The sequence below is a fragment of the Mesocricetus auratus genome, unplaced genomic scaffold, assembly GCF_017639785.1.
Source record: "Mesocricetus auratus isolate SY011 unplaced genomic scaffold, BCM_Maur_2.0 Super-Scaffold_100018, whole genome shotgun sequence".
NCBI classification, from domain to species: Eukaryota; Metazoa; Chordata; class Mammalia; order Rodentia; family Cricetidae; genus Mesocricetus; species Mesocricetus auratus.
The window spans coordinates 26,290,322-26,306,142 of NW_024429199.1; the positions used below are offsets into that span (position 1 = coordinate 26,290,322).

General features: G+C 44.3%; 1 protein-coding gene and 1 long non-coding RNA gene across 5 annotated transcripts in view; one reads left to right on the forward strand and one right to left on the reverse strand.

The window, feature by feature from the left end:
- Positions 1 to 15,821, reverse strand: part of Map7 (microtubule associated protein 7) — a 125,445-nt gene that overhangs the window by 95,486 nt on the left and 14,138 nt on the right. For 2 of the 4 annotated variants that reach the window (XM_040758305.1, XM_040758304.1), the window contains exons 1-2: positions 9,486 to 9,621; positions 9,003 to 9,156 (exon numbers count right to left, since the gene is read on the reverse strand). The exons of the other annotated variants lie outside the window; for them this stretch is intronic. In XM_040758305.1, coding sequence (XP_040614239.1) covers positions 9,003 to 9,135 — 133 coding nt within the window. In that variant the 5' untranslated portion in view covers positions 9,136 to 9,156; positions 9,486 to 9,621. Of the gene's footprint in view, positions 1 to 9,002; positions 9,157 to 9,485; positions 9,622 to 15,821 lie in introns of those variants that run through there. 4 annotated transcript variants of the gene reach the window in all.
- Positions 9,577 to 10,654, forward strand: LOC121144495. The gene is made up of 2 exons (XR_005881862.1): positions 9,577 to 9,713; positions 10,284 to 10,654. It is a non-coding gene; the product is annotated as an uncharacterized LOC121144495 (long non-coding RNA).

A 15,821-nucleotide genomic window follows, 5' to 3' on the forward strand; every position in this document is an offset into this window, starting at 1 on the left:
GAAGAGTATTACAGAGAAAGAAGTTCTAAAATAAGGATTGGCATTAACCACGCAGGGCACAAGTATCTGTCACTACACACACTAGTGGAAATCTGCCTACAGTTCTAGAACATTCCCATCAATTGATAGGCATGTCCACACATACCTTCAAATTTTTAAGAAAAAAATTCCTTTTGAACACTCCAAGATGAATCATTGCTATTGTTCACTGATCAAGAAAGACTGAGCTTGTCATTAATTTTAAGAAATAAAAAGTACACTCCCTTAATTGTATTTGAAACAAGTGAGGTGATCTGACCTAATGTAGTAATTTACTTCCCTCATTAAACACAAGAAAATTATAGGGTACTTCATGAGTAACCTACCTGACATGTAATACTTTTGATCCACGAGAATAAACATAGAACAAGGATCTAGTCACACAGGGCCATGGCAAGAAAATTACCAAAAACTCCTCAAGGCTGGGTGTGGTGGCACATGCCCTGAGTCCCAGCACTCAGGAGACACATGCTGGGGAGAGCTCTTGAGTTCAAGGCTAGCCTGGTCTAACATAGCAAGTTCCAAGACAAGCAGCGCTACACAGCAAGACCCTGTTTGGGGGAGAGAGAGAGAGAGGGAGGGAGGGAGGGAGGGAGGGAGGGAGGGAGGGAGGGAGGGAGGGAGGGAGGGAGGGAGGGAGGGAGGGACAGAGACAGAGAAAGACACAGAGACACAATATCCCTAGACACACAAGTTAAGATGTTAAGGTAAAGGTAGCAAATTCAACAAGAAGCATCTCTACATAAACACACTGAGCAAAGCTATGGAACAGACTAGCATGGTCGTGTTCCTGTAAAGGCAATCAACAGAAAGTGTCAGAAGTGAACAGAGGGCTGGAGAGATGGATCAGCAGTTAAGAATGCATACTGCTCTTACAGGGGACCCAAGTTCAGTTCCCAGCTTCAATGTCAGGCAACTCACAATGGCTAGTAACTCCAATTTGAGGATCTGATGCCCTCTTCAAACTTACACACACCTGCACATAGTCACACAGAGACACATACATGATTAAGAATAAAATAAATCTTACAAAACAGAAGTGAAAAGAAATATGGGCCATTTGGTTATAGAGCATGATCCTAATCCTACTGTTTTATGGGCTCCAGCTTTGTTCCAGAAGTGTATTATGTTCTTATAAAGTCTTTCTAGCCCTCATCTACATCTGAGCATGATTACTTCGTATCACAGATGGGGAAAGGTGGATGTGAGTGAACAAGGTACTTCCTGTGGGCTCTTTTCCTATTATACCGCAGTCTTTTAGACAGCAGTTCACGTGGATCTGTGGCCACTGTACACTCGTCAGCCTGGCTGAACTCCTCCTAGCATCCTAGTTCCCCACCATAAACTGTTAGGTCCCCAAGAAAAATGGGCCTTGAAGCTATATACTTCTACATGGGGGATCAGGGCAACTACCTATGTGGAAAACTTCTTTTAATGGTGCATTTTAAATAGATTTTGTGCTACAATGTTCAGATTTTTAAGGGGGTTTCAAGGGTCTCAATTCTCCAGGCCCCTCCTAAAGTCACCTGCTGATAATGCTTGACTCCTAATGTTGGAAATAATTCTGCTAACCATGCAGAGGTGGTGCTAGCCTTCACAGAATTGCTCCCAAAAGTTTTAGGACAGGTGCTATTTCTGAACTCTGTTACTTTAATACCTTATTTCTACTGAATAATGCCAGCGTCTTTAATTAGGATGATTCTAGCCCCTCAGATAATACATATTAAAGACTGAAAGTGAACATTTTCCTTCATACATACTCCTAAACTCTATTTCAACCCCATATTCCACATCAATTCCAGACTCCACACTAGACTAGGGTTTGTAAACTCCTTGGAATCTAGAAACAATCTATATTCTCACTTACAAACCCTTACTGGGATGGCAGCCTCAAAAACAGGATTTGAATTCTGTCGTCAGCACATATGGAATGGTGTTCTGGTAGATACTTCAAACACAATGTCTTCTGCTCATCTGGGACACACTTTAGGCCTCTGACTCTGGGCTTGGGGTGCAGTGGGGATATTACTTGCCTTTGAAAACTAACACAGAGGATACCCCAAATAAGTCAGGCTCTTCTTAGATATCCAGAACCTCTGAAATTGGAGTATAGCCTGGGCTATATAAATTCTCTCCTCAATAAACAAACTAGGAAACAAATAAAAGCCAAAAAAAAAAAAAAAGACCCAAATAAGACAAAACAAAAATAATAATATGATGAAGGTACCAGCATACTTCTTGGAAACAACAAATTAAAATTACTCCTTGAAGCCGGGCGTTGGTGGCACATGCCTTTAATCCCAGCACTCAGGAGGTAAAGGAAGGCAGATATCTGTGAGTTCGAGACCAGCCTGGTCTACAGAGCGAGTTCCAGGACAGCCTCCAAAACAATACAGAGAAACCCTGTCTCGAAAAATCAAAACAAAAAAAATTACTCCTTGAAACACTGATATTAGTAGACATAAGAAACTCAATTCAAAGCGTGCACACCATTAGGCACTTGGGAAGCAGATGTAGGCAGATGTCCGTGTGTTTGAAGCCAGCCTGGCCTACAGACTGAGTTCCAGGACAGTCAGGACTGTTACACAGAGACACCCTGCCTCAAAAATCCCAAAACAAACAAAACAAAAAACCCTCGACTCAAGCAGACTATAACCTTCCAGTAAATAATGTTGAAAAGTTGCAAGCTGGGTGTTTCTAAACCAATATTTAATTGTGTTTGGTTCCTATGATTTCAGCAGTTGTCTTTTAACCACATTTATTTAATTTAACCCCATTTTCCATTTCAAGAAATTTCATTTTATATAGCATTTATCTGTAAGATACATTGTCTATTTACAAATGACAGACATGCAGCCACTTCTTCCCTAACCTAGAATGCCTTGAACACAGCTCAACTCACTTGCTTTACAAATACTTAGAGACTCCACAAAGACAAACCTGTGGACCAGATGCTGTTATCCTTGCTCTAACACTTTTTATGTTTATAGAGATTACGTTTAGAGCCTGTGGTAGTTTGAATGTAATTGGTCCCCCATAATCTCATAGGGAGTGGCACTGTTAGGAGGTGTGGCTTTGTTGGAGTGGGCATGGCCTTGTGGGAGGAAGTGTGTCACTGTGGGGGTGGGCTTTGAGGCTTCCTATGCTCAGGATACCTTCTACCTCACTAACTGCTAAATTTCCCTACTAAAACCATTTGCCTTGTTCTGAAATGGCTGAGACAGGACACTGGCAATAGACAATGGTCATGTGCTATGGAACAAGGGAAGAGGGAAGCAGGAAGATGCGTGAGGACAGCAGAGGGGAGCTCACTTGCCTGGTGCCAAGACTCTTCCGTGAACCAAGACTCATGGTTTACCACGTGGACACTATGGTCACTAGATCATCACCTGTCCAACAGGCGCGTGTGTGGGAGGGGGCAGATCATGCTCCATTTGGGGACCTTAACCAGCAGTGTTCTCCCTCTGCAGCAAATGTGCCAGAGGTTCTGAAAATACAACTTAACAACAAGGGAGGGAGGAACTACTGTGTTATGATTTCAAGAGGAAATTTTATTTCACTACACCTTTAATCTGAACAAAGGGACCCTGATACAAGCCAAGTAGTCACTACACCTGGCAAATATATGCCTTCATTTTTACAGCAGAGAATATAACAGAATCACGGGGAAACAGCAAAATGAAGTCAAATCCTGGGATATTATTATCTAAATGCAGTGTGGTAGAGTAATGTGACTGACAGGGCAGACACACTCTCACGAATTATCTTGGAGGGTCAGTTCTAATGTTCCCAATGTTTCTTAAAATCCGTATCAGACCTCTAGAGCCTGCAGAAGTTATTTTAGATGCTAAATTTACCTTCCCCATCAGTCTATACACTATGCCCAGACCCAGTATAAAGTGGAGGCATTCAGGCCCTTAGGCTTCCAGTCTAGAGAAGGGCCAGGTGGGGATGCAGATGTATCCACTCTGAGATGAGCATCAGGAGAGAAGCAAGTTCAGACTCAGGAGCTAAGAAGCATAGTGAAGGTTTGCCCTTTTGCACCAAGACACAGAGACTGGCAGTGAGAGGGGAGGGTTTTTAGAGGAGCCCCGCAAGGAAGGGAGGTCTAGGACATCTGGTCTGATTCCAAGCCATGTGTTAGACTATCCAGACAAAGAAGAAAGCAGAAGAGGGTTGAGGGAAGACCATTAAAAAACACACACAGAGGAGGAGACTAGGGGGACAGGGAAATGTCATGATTTGGGTGCAGCTAGGGCCCAGAGTTTGAAGAGTAAAAGGGAAGAGAATGATGAGGGAGAAAGGACCAGACCACAGGAAACTCGCATCCAGGGTAAGGAGTTTGGAACTTCTTCTTCTTCTTTTCTTTTTTTAGGTCAAGGGCTTTAATGAAAAGCAAATGGTCATGACAATGCAGCAGCTGAGGTAGACCAGTTGGTGCACATTCTGTTATACAAGGGGGTTACTGGAAGCATGGAAGCATGACTCCTCTGTATGGTAACTGCCAATTAGCTCTTGCTAATTACTGAGGAGAAGAAATGACCAGGTGTGGCATGTCTTCCAATTTTTCCAGGTATCCCGGTTAGATCTTTTTTGTTTTGTTTTTTTCAACTTGACACAAGGCAGGAACATAAATTGAGAAAACGCTTCCATAAAATTGGACAGTAGGCAAGCTCTGGTGTAGTTTCTTGGCTGATGATTGACAAGGGATAGTTCTTCTCACTGTAGGTGGTGCCACCCCTGGGCAGATGTTCTGGGGGTTTTTAAGAAAGCAAACTGTGCCAACCAACAGGAGCAAAGCAAAAAGCAGCCGCATCCTCCACAGTCTCTGCTTCCGTTCCTGCCTCCAGGTTTCCACCGTGAGTTCCTGCTCTGACTTCCCTTCATGGAGGACTGCAACTGTAACTAGAAATAAACCTCTTCCTCACTAAATTGCCTTTGGTCAGTCTGTATTATAGCAATAGAAAGCAAGCCAAAACAGAGGGAAGCTAAACTGGGAAAAACTCTAGTGGAGGTTTAGTAAAAAACAAAGCAAAAAACCCAGGTGCTAAGTGAAAATACCTATAGAACGAAGATGGCTGCGGATCGCAGTTGTGACACTGTGTCCTGTGCAGCATTGCCACTGAGCACGTGAGGTGAGAAGACCTGCTGTCACAGAGGCCTTCGTCGCATGTCGTGGGGGCTGACTGGAGAGAAGCATGGAAGCAGGAGGGTGAGTCAGTCCAGGCACACATAGGATCATCTTTTGAAGGGGGTAAGTTTTAAAGAATAAGTTATTTGGAGTCAAGTCTCACAGATAAACTTAGCACTGGAGCTGGAAGCCAACCAGGCTGAACCAGGAGTGGGGGCACACACCTGTCATCCCAGCTCTTGGGAGCAACAGAAGAATCAGGAGAGGCCAGCCTGGGCTAAGATCCCACTTCAAACAGGCAAATAAACAAACAGGGAAACAGACAAAACCTAGGAATATAAAGTCAAAGAGGACAATACTTTAGATGGCTCACAAGAGGCAGGGAAGTCATTATAAATGAGAAGGTACACAGTGTACTGTAGTTGTCGTACTTTTAGGTAGACTTAGAGCATGGCATGGAAATGACCTTTCATTGGAAAACACTGTGTTTAGAACTAGGTCATCTCTGCCCCTTCCCCCCAACCCCAACTTGAGAGACAGGGTTTCACTGTGTAGCCTTGGCTGTCTTTGAACTCACAGAGATCCTCCTGCCTCTGCCTCCCAAGTGCTGGGATTAAAGGTGTGCATCACCATAGCCCGGGCCCTGAACTACGTTTTGATATTATTTTTAAAGAAGCCTTTCAACCATTCATGCTATTTCCTGCCTTGGGTCCTGTGTGTGCTTCCAGATATTTTTCCATCCTCATCCAGATGTCTGGGATAGGTTTCAAGCATCTGCTGTGATCCTCCTGCTTCAGTCTCCAGGTTAACTGCTCCGTCATGAGGACGTCATCCACATTTCTGTCACCCCCTCCTTTCTTCTGAGTACCTCCCCATTTCAATTTTCATTCATATTATTGGCCATATTTGTCCTCCTCTATTAGGCAGTTAACACGTCCGAGGGCAAAAACACTCAATTATCTTCTCATCACAACACTTCTGCAATACCTCTAAAGAATACTGCCACAGTGAACAGCTAATGAACATCGGCTCATTACTTAATAACATACCGTGCTTAGAAAAATTCAGCGAGCATGCTTTGGAACATAGCAAAGGCATTTACTTACAGCGGTACCTAGAAGACTTTGCTCAGGCAGGCCCGAGATCAGCATTACACAGAGGTTCAGCATTTGGAGGCATGCAAACAGCAGTATCAGCCTGGCTTGCTCCAATATCATATAAATCCTATGTGTCAGCAACTCTAAGGCATGTAAAGCATGTGCATTCCAATTCCACGGACAAGTGCTCACTGCTTTTAAGAATTGATCTTGTCTACTAGCTGACTGAATTCCTGACTCACTCCACCATGCAACTCAGAGGCCATACTATCCAGGAGTCTAGATGACAGTCACACCCATCATTTCTATGAGAGCCTGGTGATGATTACTCAACAGTATGTACACCTGAAAAGACAGTACTCATCACTAACCCAGGGTTAGTACCAGAAGCACTCAGTTTAATGAATCCAGAGAGCAAGGTTCTTTACTACTGATGATGACAGAAAAAAGGCATGAGGCATGCAAACCAGCATTGTGCACCAGGTTCAGACAGGGCTGATGATTAGGCTGTGGGGTGGGAAGAAAACCAAATTTGATTGCTTATCTTAATAGTTACTCATAAAGAACAACCTGTATCGTCAGGTTCTGTTTTGGAAATAGAAGCTCCGTTAAAAGTTGCAAAAGATGATACAAGACAACAAGAACAACTGTAAGGAACACCCGGAGAAGGAGGAATGGATTGTCTGGGCAGGCTACTGTGTACTGAAAAGGTTCGTAGGTTTCATGACACGGTTTCCAAAGTTTGGTTTTGTTTTTTGAGACAGGTATTCATGCAGCAGAGGCTTGCTTCAAACTCCCTATGTAGCCAAAGATGAACTTCTGAGTTTTGGGGACTACAGTCATGGGCCATGGCACCCAGTTCATGATACTCTTGGGACTGAACTCAGGACTTCGTGCATGTAGGCAGAGCTGGACAGAAAGTGGACATTCCTATTCATCAGATGCCTGAACAGAAACTTAAAGAAACTTACTCATCAAGCAGAATCAGAGCTATCCAGAATTGTTCCCTGTGTCACAAATTAGAGACATACGGGGGTGTAAAAAAAACCTCTGGTCATCCTTATTAGAATGCAACCCTTCCCATGCACCCCTGTGTCACTCCCCAGCAGTGTGTGTGTGTGTGTGTGTGTGTGTGTGTGTGTGTGTGTGTGTGTGTGTGTGTGTGTGTGTGTGTAGCTATTCTGAATGATTGTTCCGGACACTGAAGGAAAGGGTCTTGTTTTGACAAATGCATTGTGGGAATACTTCAGCAAACCTGCATTAACTTTAAAAAGTTACCAACTCCTCAGAGGCTGAATGATCTGCTACTAACCATTTAAAGCGTTTCACTGAGCCAGGTGCAGACTCTGGCTCAACTGCCCACTCCTGGACAAATGGAGAGGCACCTTCCCCTAGAGTCGCATTGAATTTCTCAGGTCATTTGATCTTTGGACAGAAGCCCTGACAGTAAAAAGAAATCAACTACAGTGATAAGATTCTATTCGCTAAAACCTGTTTTTAAAACCAGCAGCAAAATGGACAGACTTCTGGGTTTAAAGCAGACAGTGTCCATTATGCTTAACAAAAGCAACAGGATTCATTTAAGAGCCAGGAACAAGAAAGCAGCAGTGTGGCTAGTAGACTATGCTTACACTCATTCTACTGTTGCTTAATCTTTTGTGACTGCCATGCTGTGCTGGTACTCTGAGCCATACTACGGAAAATCTGACAATATCAGTGATAGAATGATTTGCCAGAGACAGAATATAAGCTAAAACTTAATCAGCTCATGAAAATAACAAAATCGGTGCCACATCTGCTGGAGAGAACAGCTAGAATAGTTTGAGGAAGGCAGCTACAAGAATCAGGATGCTGTAAAACTTAGGTACAAGCCTGTAAGCCCTTCTTCAAAAATGCATGAGAATGGCCATGAGACAATGCCTTGGATGACACAGCATGTGGGACTTAAACCTGGCCAGCTGCTACATGTCATAAGCAAAACACCACACCACTTAGATCTTTCTGTTTTCTGGACCTCGCATGTTTGAACTGCTCCCCAAGTGCTCAGCAACAGCTATCAGCTATCAGACACCACAGTGCTCTCCCAGCTCCCTGGCTTTGCCTTCTTTCCTGGTCCCTCGGCATCTCAGTAAAGGACACCCAGAAGCATCTCATCCCCTGCCCATGACACCCAGAAGCATCTCATCCCCTGCCCATGACACCCAGAAGCATCTCATCCCCTGCCCATGACACCCAGAAGCATCTCATCCCCTGCCCATGACACCCAGAAGCATCTCATCCCCTGCCCATGGAGAGGGGCCGTTTTTACCACTTTACCCAATCCATCCTTTCTGCAGAAAAACTATTTTCAGTAAAGTAAATGAAAACGATCAGATGTGCCTATGGGAAGGTGAGGGTATTGTTCCTTTAAACCCTCAAAGTCAAATTTCTTTCTCTGGATGAGGTCAGAGTCACTGGCCCCTGTTTAAATGAAGGAATGGACTTTAAAGACTTTTATACTAGGAAAACAGTTTGGGTTTTAAAAAGTAGCAGATCTGAAATCCACTAAACCTTCAAAAAAGTATTCCCACTTCATCATCCTCCACTTTAAGGGGTGTGTAAACACAACTGGTGAGCTGTGTTAGGTCATGAGTACTCCGAGAAGCAGGAGCCGCGAGCACAGTTTGGAACCTGTGCTATAAGAAGCGTGCTGCATCTGGCTGGCTACAACCAAAGGGGGGAGGGCTAATGCATACCTTTGGGTCTTCTGGAATTTCCATTCTTTTGCTGCTCATCTTCCTCATTAATGGTGAATAAACCAAGGGGAATTGGCCTTGCATGGGTCTTCTTCAGTCTCTCTTGTCGGATAGCTGTAGCTGATCCAGGCATACCGCTGCTACTTGTTCAACACTTATATTAAAAATATATGCTTATGTAATTGCAGCTCCCACGAAGCTGCTAGCTCCTAGGCTGCCGGTTCATTTGAGCACTTGTAATAGATCCCCTATGGGTAAACAGTGTGCAAACAGCTGACAGATACTACCAGCTACTTGGCAACTGAGGCCCTGCAGCTCCCCCTCACCTAGCAGCAGCCCCCTCCTACTTACTCCCCCCCAACAGGCACACGCGCTGGCGAGTAAACACTCTCATGCATGCACACATGCGCGTGCGCGCGCGCGCACACACCCATTCCAGGAGGACTCCATACAGGCTCAGATGCCTCCTTCCGACTGCCTAACCTGTTCAATCAGATCCCAGCCGGGCCTTCCTGCTGTGGCACTTTCCCCAGTCTTCTCTAGCTACGGCACAGCAAAACATTCGGCTTACAGCAGAGGGCAAAAGATGACAAGCTGCCCGCTGCGAACTGTTGCCCTGACAACCCTGACACAGGCTAATCCAGGAAGGCAGGGAGCAGCTCCTTCTCCAGCGGCCCTAGGATGCAGTGTCCTCGGAACTCAGCGGCAGAGGTTTGGTTGCAGCAGGAGGCCACTAGGCAGCTCCCTCTTCCTCTGGGTGGCAGAGCAGAGAGGCGGGATGGGTGGAGAAGGAGAAACAGAGTTTTGCCTGCACAAGCAAGAGCCAATTCTTCAGTAAGGAGCTCGGAGCTCTCCTTCTATCCCTAGCTAGGTGGTCTGTTATAATAAGGAGAGGAGGACAAGGCTGCATGCTAGAGCTGTCTCACCCTCCGACATTCATAGCATCCTGTGTCTGTACAGGCGTTGCCTTGGTGGCAGCTGTCGGGATGGGAGGTACGTTGCTGTGCATTCATTTTCAAGATGCTTTCAGCTCCACTATAAACTCTTTCCAGATACGCTGTTTTTTATAAATAATTTATTATGTTATGTGCATTGGTGTTTTGCTTGCATGCCTGTCTCTTTGATGGTGTCAGATCCCCTAGAAATGGAGTTACAGATAGTTGTGAGCTGATGGGCTGAAAATTGAGCCCGGGTCCTCCGGAAGAGCAGCCAGTGTTCTTAACTGCTGAGCAATTTCTTCAGCCCCAAGAGAACGCTGTTTTTATTCACTTTATTTACCAGGTCAACCAGTACCACATCTCTGAGACCCTCCTGAAGACCAGAAATCGGAGACTGTACCTCTTCCCACTAAAAGCCACAGCATGGAACATCCCCTTGGCAGGTCAAGTCTAAAGGGCAGAAACAAAGCCAGCAAGGAGGGGGTCCCAGGTGCCTCAATTACATTGCACCCCAGCACATCCCTACCCCAGTGTCCAGCAGCACTGCTGAGCAGATCTCAACTCTAGTTCTTTTGGACTATTCTCTCAAAAGCACACAGCAGCACAACTTGTTTTCTTCTGAAATAAGTTTTCTCTTTTTGAGACTCTCCGTTGTTAGGTTGCTTAAAATTTTTACTGCATAAAAAAAACTAATAAATAATTTTTTACAACAAATAACATTTCAAAAATGCCAATTGCTAAATTAATGAAAAAAGAACTGTTCTTTCTTTTGCACTATAATGAGGATCAAATCTATCTTGAAAGTCAGAAGTAATCCTTCTACCCCTAAACTACTCTTGCAAATTAGATTCTAAGGCAACCAACTCTTCCTGTGAAACAAGCTTTGCATATGGGCCTGCACTCCCAGTGTCCCAGTTTCTCTGGGTGATGACTCCATTTATGGGGTTGAGGGAAAGGACTTATTGAATATAGTACTAGCAATAAGAAGCGGCTTATAAATATCAGTTCTTACTATATTTTATAACATACCACTGTAAGTGGTACATTGTTTTACATTTATTTTCAATGTATTTCCACCTCAACTATAAACTCTCTCAAGATACACTGCCTTCATTTACTTACATTACTCTGCCATGCCTGGGTATAATGGCTAGCGTATTCCACTGAAATGAGTAAATCCTCAAAAAATGTTTCCCTCTAAAGGCTTGGGGATTTAATTAAGTTAATGCACATTTAGATCTAAACTGGTGGCTTGAAAAAAATGCAATGGAAAATCAGGTTGACCTATGTGCTGTCACTCTAGACAAAAGTAGAAGATGGTTCGGTTACTTTCAAGGTGACTTCCCAAGCTCAACAGGGATGAAGTGTAACAGCAAAGCAGACGCCACCTGGAGTTTAATTTGACCACATAAGACCACAAATTTCACCAAGAAGTCCCATGTGCTAGAGGTGCCAGGGAAGAGGCTACAGGACACAGGACCCCATAGAAGACCAGACCCAAGTCATTACCACCATGATCAACTGAGTAGTGGTGTTCCTTTTTGTGTCCATGTCAGGGGGATATCGTCCAATGACAAACACTGGATTCTTTACTTTCTAGCCTGAGAGATCTTGAGATCTGATTTGTATCAATGTGTGAAAAATCCCCCAAATGAAGACTTCTGTTTGAACACTCTGCTGCGCTACTCTTGACAACCTTTGCTGGAAAAAAATGAAAGACTGACTGAGGGGACCAAAAGTCACCTCCAAACAAACCCTGAGTGCAAGTCAAGGTACAGAGCAGGGCCCACTGACTGGGAACTTGCTCAGCCTTACTTACCACAGCAGATGTTAGGGTCACTGGAAATGTCACTGTGGTTAGTCACCACAGTGTGAAGAGGAGCTACTGCCACCTGGCTAACAGGAAATGGGCACAGAGAGGCCAAAGTCAAACAGCCAGCTGGGTAACTGAGTCAGGATTAAATTCAGGCCGCTTGCCCTAGGAGTCAAGGTGCTTTTGTCCTGGGGCCTCATGAATCCTGCTAGGTACCAGCAAGGTCTGTCATAGCCATGGCTGTGATCAGTCACAGGGAGGCAAACAGCCCAAAATCAAATAGTGAGAATAGTGAGGTTGTTTTTCCTACTTGTGAAGTACACGTTTTCTCATTTTCTACTCCCCCACCTCCAGCCTGATATCAAGTTCTTAAATGTTCCAATCCAATCTTTGATACATGAGTTTGTTCTTACACAATCCCATGAGCACTGAGGCTTGATCTCTCTTCATTTAAGACATACATGCATTTGATGTGAGTATGTGGGTGCGTGGTGTAGTCGTGTGCTCGCTCGTGTGGGAGCGCGTGGAAGCTAGAGGTTGTCAAGAAAATGCTTTCTTTCAACACCCTCCATCTTAGTTTTGAGACAGGGTCTCCCACTGGACCTGGAACTCACTATTTCAGCTAAACTGGCTAGCCAGTGCATCCCCAGGCTCTGCCTGCCTCCATCCTCTCACCAACGGGGTTAGAAACGTGGGCAGCCGTGACTGGCTTTCATATGGATGCTGGGGAACTGAACTCAGGTCCTCACGCTTGCACAACAAGCATTGTGTCTGGTGAGTCATCTCTCCAGCCTGAGACCAGTCTAACTCTTTCAATCCAATCTTTAATGGATAGAGCAGTTTGCTTTTAGGGTTTCAGGACTTGACCCCTCAGGAGCATAAATTAACTACCATCTTCGTTCTAACGATTTTGGCCTTTTCCTATTTTGATTCTCAACAAAGGCAAGGCATTAAATGTGAACGTTCCTCTAAGTAAAATGGGTGCCACTTGGAATTGCTGAACCCCATTCCTCAGCTATCCCTTGTCAGTTAATTAATTAATTAGTTAGTTAATTACAGACAGGATCTTGCTACATAACCGAGGCTGGCCTAGTGCTTACTATGCAGCACAAGTCTAAATCCTCCTGCGCCAGCTGCAGCAATGCTATACAGAGGCTGAGCACGGGCAGCCAAAAAACATGCACACATGACCACTGCTACACCTTCCAGGCCTCTATGCTGTAAGCAGACATTTAGAAACTAGCAGAGCCCATGAATGAACAGAAGAGATCTGCCCAGTCAGTGAGAAATATACCTACAATTTTCCTTTCTACAAGCCTACTGAGCTTTATAAAAAAAGGAAGAAAGAAAGAAATAAAAGAACATGCTGCAGCGGGAGAAAGTCTAATTTGGACTATTCAAGGAACATAGATAAAAACAGAAATTACTACCACTGGGTTGAGTGGCTGCCACTGGTAAATTACAACTTCTATATATGTGTGCTATTTACTTTTCAGTACAGCCCAGAAATACCAAAATTGTTTTCAGTATTTTTTTTATTAAATGAGGTTATTAATCCTAGAAAACTACCAGACTTAGTAATTTTTAAAATATTTGATATAGTCCCCCTCAAGGTAAGTAGTACTTTACTTCCAGCAGGGTTTTTAGAAACCCACACTTGAATGCAGGTTTAAGACCTCAGATGACTTGAAAGTAGCAAAGGTAGTGCAGGCTGACATGGGATCAAGCCACCCCCGAGGAACAAAGGGGCCCAGCTGCTCCTTTGCCATTGTCAAACTTGAAGTTAAGGGGTTCCCTCACAGTTTCCTAGGATGCTGCTGCTTAATGACGGCTTCTGCGGTGACAAACGCACAACATTCTGCCATCTTGCAGCATTATAGCTTCTAAGAGGCACAAAGAACACTGCACAAAAAGATGCTGACTCTTTGAAAGGAAAATCAAAAGGCAGGTTTGCTTTGATCTGCTTTATGTGGCCACCTTTTGTTAGGAGCATATGAGAGGAACAGTAAGTACTACACTAGAAGTGGCAAAGCCATCAGCCAAGACGTACCAGAGCCCTGTAGGGCCTTTTATAACATTTCTATAAATCTTCGTTACCCATTAGACACTTCACTGCCAATAGAGTGCATTTCCCCTGCTCTACCAGGAACAAAGTGTAACCTCTAAGATTCATTTGTATGGCTGTGAGGTATATGTTAAGCTTTCTTTAACCCTTCCTTAAGCCCCAAGTTTCACTAGGTCACTTGGGAACATTATCAAATGTTGAATTAAACTTTAACCTAGGATCACGTTAGAATGCTTCTCGCCTTCTTGCTCATGATTCTCACAGGTAACACCTTACAGACACAGGACTTACAGACAGTGGAGGCCACAGCACAACAGTGAAGGCTTATTTAAAAGAAGCACTTTCTCTGAGCATGGAAGATTCTGGAACAATAAGATTCATGTTAACGTATGGAGGAACTTCTAGTCCATTCCTGTCCTTGGAGACAGGGTCCCACTTTGTAGTCCATGCTGTTCTGGCATTAACTACATGGTCCAGGCTGGATCGTGAGCTCATGACCCTCTAACTTTATACCTTCAGTTCTGTGATTACATACATACCACTATGCCTGGCTGGATTTCTACTTCTAATGTGATTTGGGAGACAGAAAGAACCGGGACCAGTGGTTGGAAGCCAGCTGTGTTTCTTATCACTGTGGGCAGTCGTGCACACATGCTAACCTTGGGTGCTGGTGTTAGATTATTGATTGTGTATGGGCTGAGCTTTTAGAGCCCTCAGCCCTCTTCTGACCTGTATTTCCTATTTGGTGAGGATGGAAAGTAGGGTTCTATACCCAGGAGGAAATGGGCAAAGAAGAAACCAAGACTCAGATAGGCCTGTCCTTCTTGTCACCAATCTCTGCACCTACCCATAATAATGAACCTCACATGAATGCAGCTGGATTGCTCTACTCACCCCATGAACAGTCCCAGAGATTTGGGCCTTAGGACCTAATAACAGAATAATGAGCACCCACTCTCCTCTAGTTAGGAGACGGCTGTACCAGGCTGATATCTGCACCTGTGACGCCCCATTCTCTTACCCATCTTCATGAAACCCACTGAAAACTGAGGGAAACACACAGCTCTTTCCCCATGAGAAACTGATTGTGGGAGGATCACTGTGACTATGTGACTTGAGATGAGAGCTAAGGGTTTACGGGGGAAAAGCACTACAAACATTAGCAAACCAAGGCACTTTATTAGTTTGTGTGCACTGTCCTGAGATTTTCCCCTTAAGGGCCGGGCTGTAACAAGACCCAGAAAAAGGTGGCTTGACATTCTTTCCTTGACCTCACAAATCAGACAGAATATATTTTCAAAATATATCACTTAAGAAATAATTTAAAAGATTTGCACAAATCTTGGGGAAAAACAATGGGGGGGGCAGTGTATCAACCCAGACAAGCAGAAACACATCTTTTGGTTCAACACATTGTTGGGGAATACTATTTTAAGGTGTATGACTTTTGTTTATTCTGCATTTGTTTAACTCTGTGAAGCTGTGTTACTGTGCTTGTCTAAAACACCTGGTGGTCCTAATAAAGAGCTGAACAGCCAATAGCAAGGCAGGAGCAAGGAAAGGAGGGGCTGGCAGGCAGGGAGGATAAATAGGAGGTGAAATGAGGATGAGGAGAAGCAGCAAGAGAACAAGGGGAGGAAGATGCCAGGGGACAGCCAGCCATGGAGTAAGAAGGAAAGATACACAGAAGAAAGATAAAAGCCCAGAGGAAAAAGGTAGATGAGTTAATTTAAGTTAGGGAAAGCTGGCAAGAAACAAGCCAAGCTAAGGCTGGGCATTCATGAGTAATAATAATACTCTGTGTGTGATTTATTTGGGAGCTAGGTGGTGGGTCCCCCCAAAAGAGGAAAAACTCCTTACTAGAACACATGTCAAGCATGTGTACGTATGTACACGGATCTGTTTTAAGTAATGTTTCTCACTGTGAAACTGACTAGACTGAAACTTGTAGGGCAGGGTTTCTCCTCTACCATGGAGTGGGTGACGCCGGCAAGCATCATCCA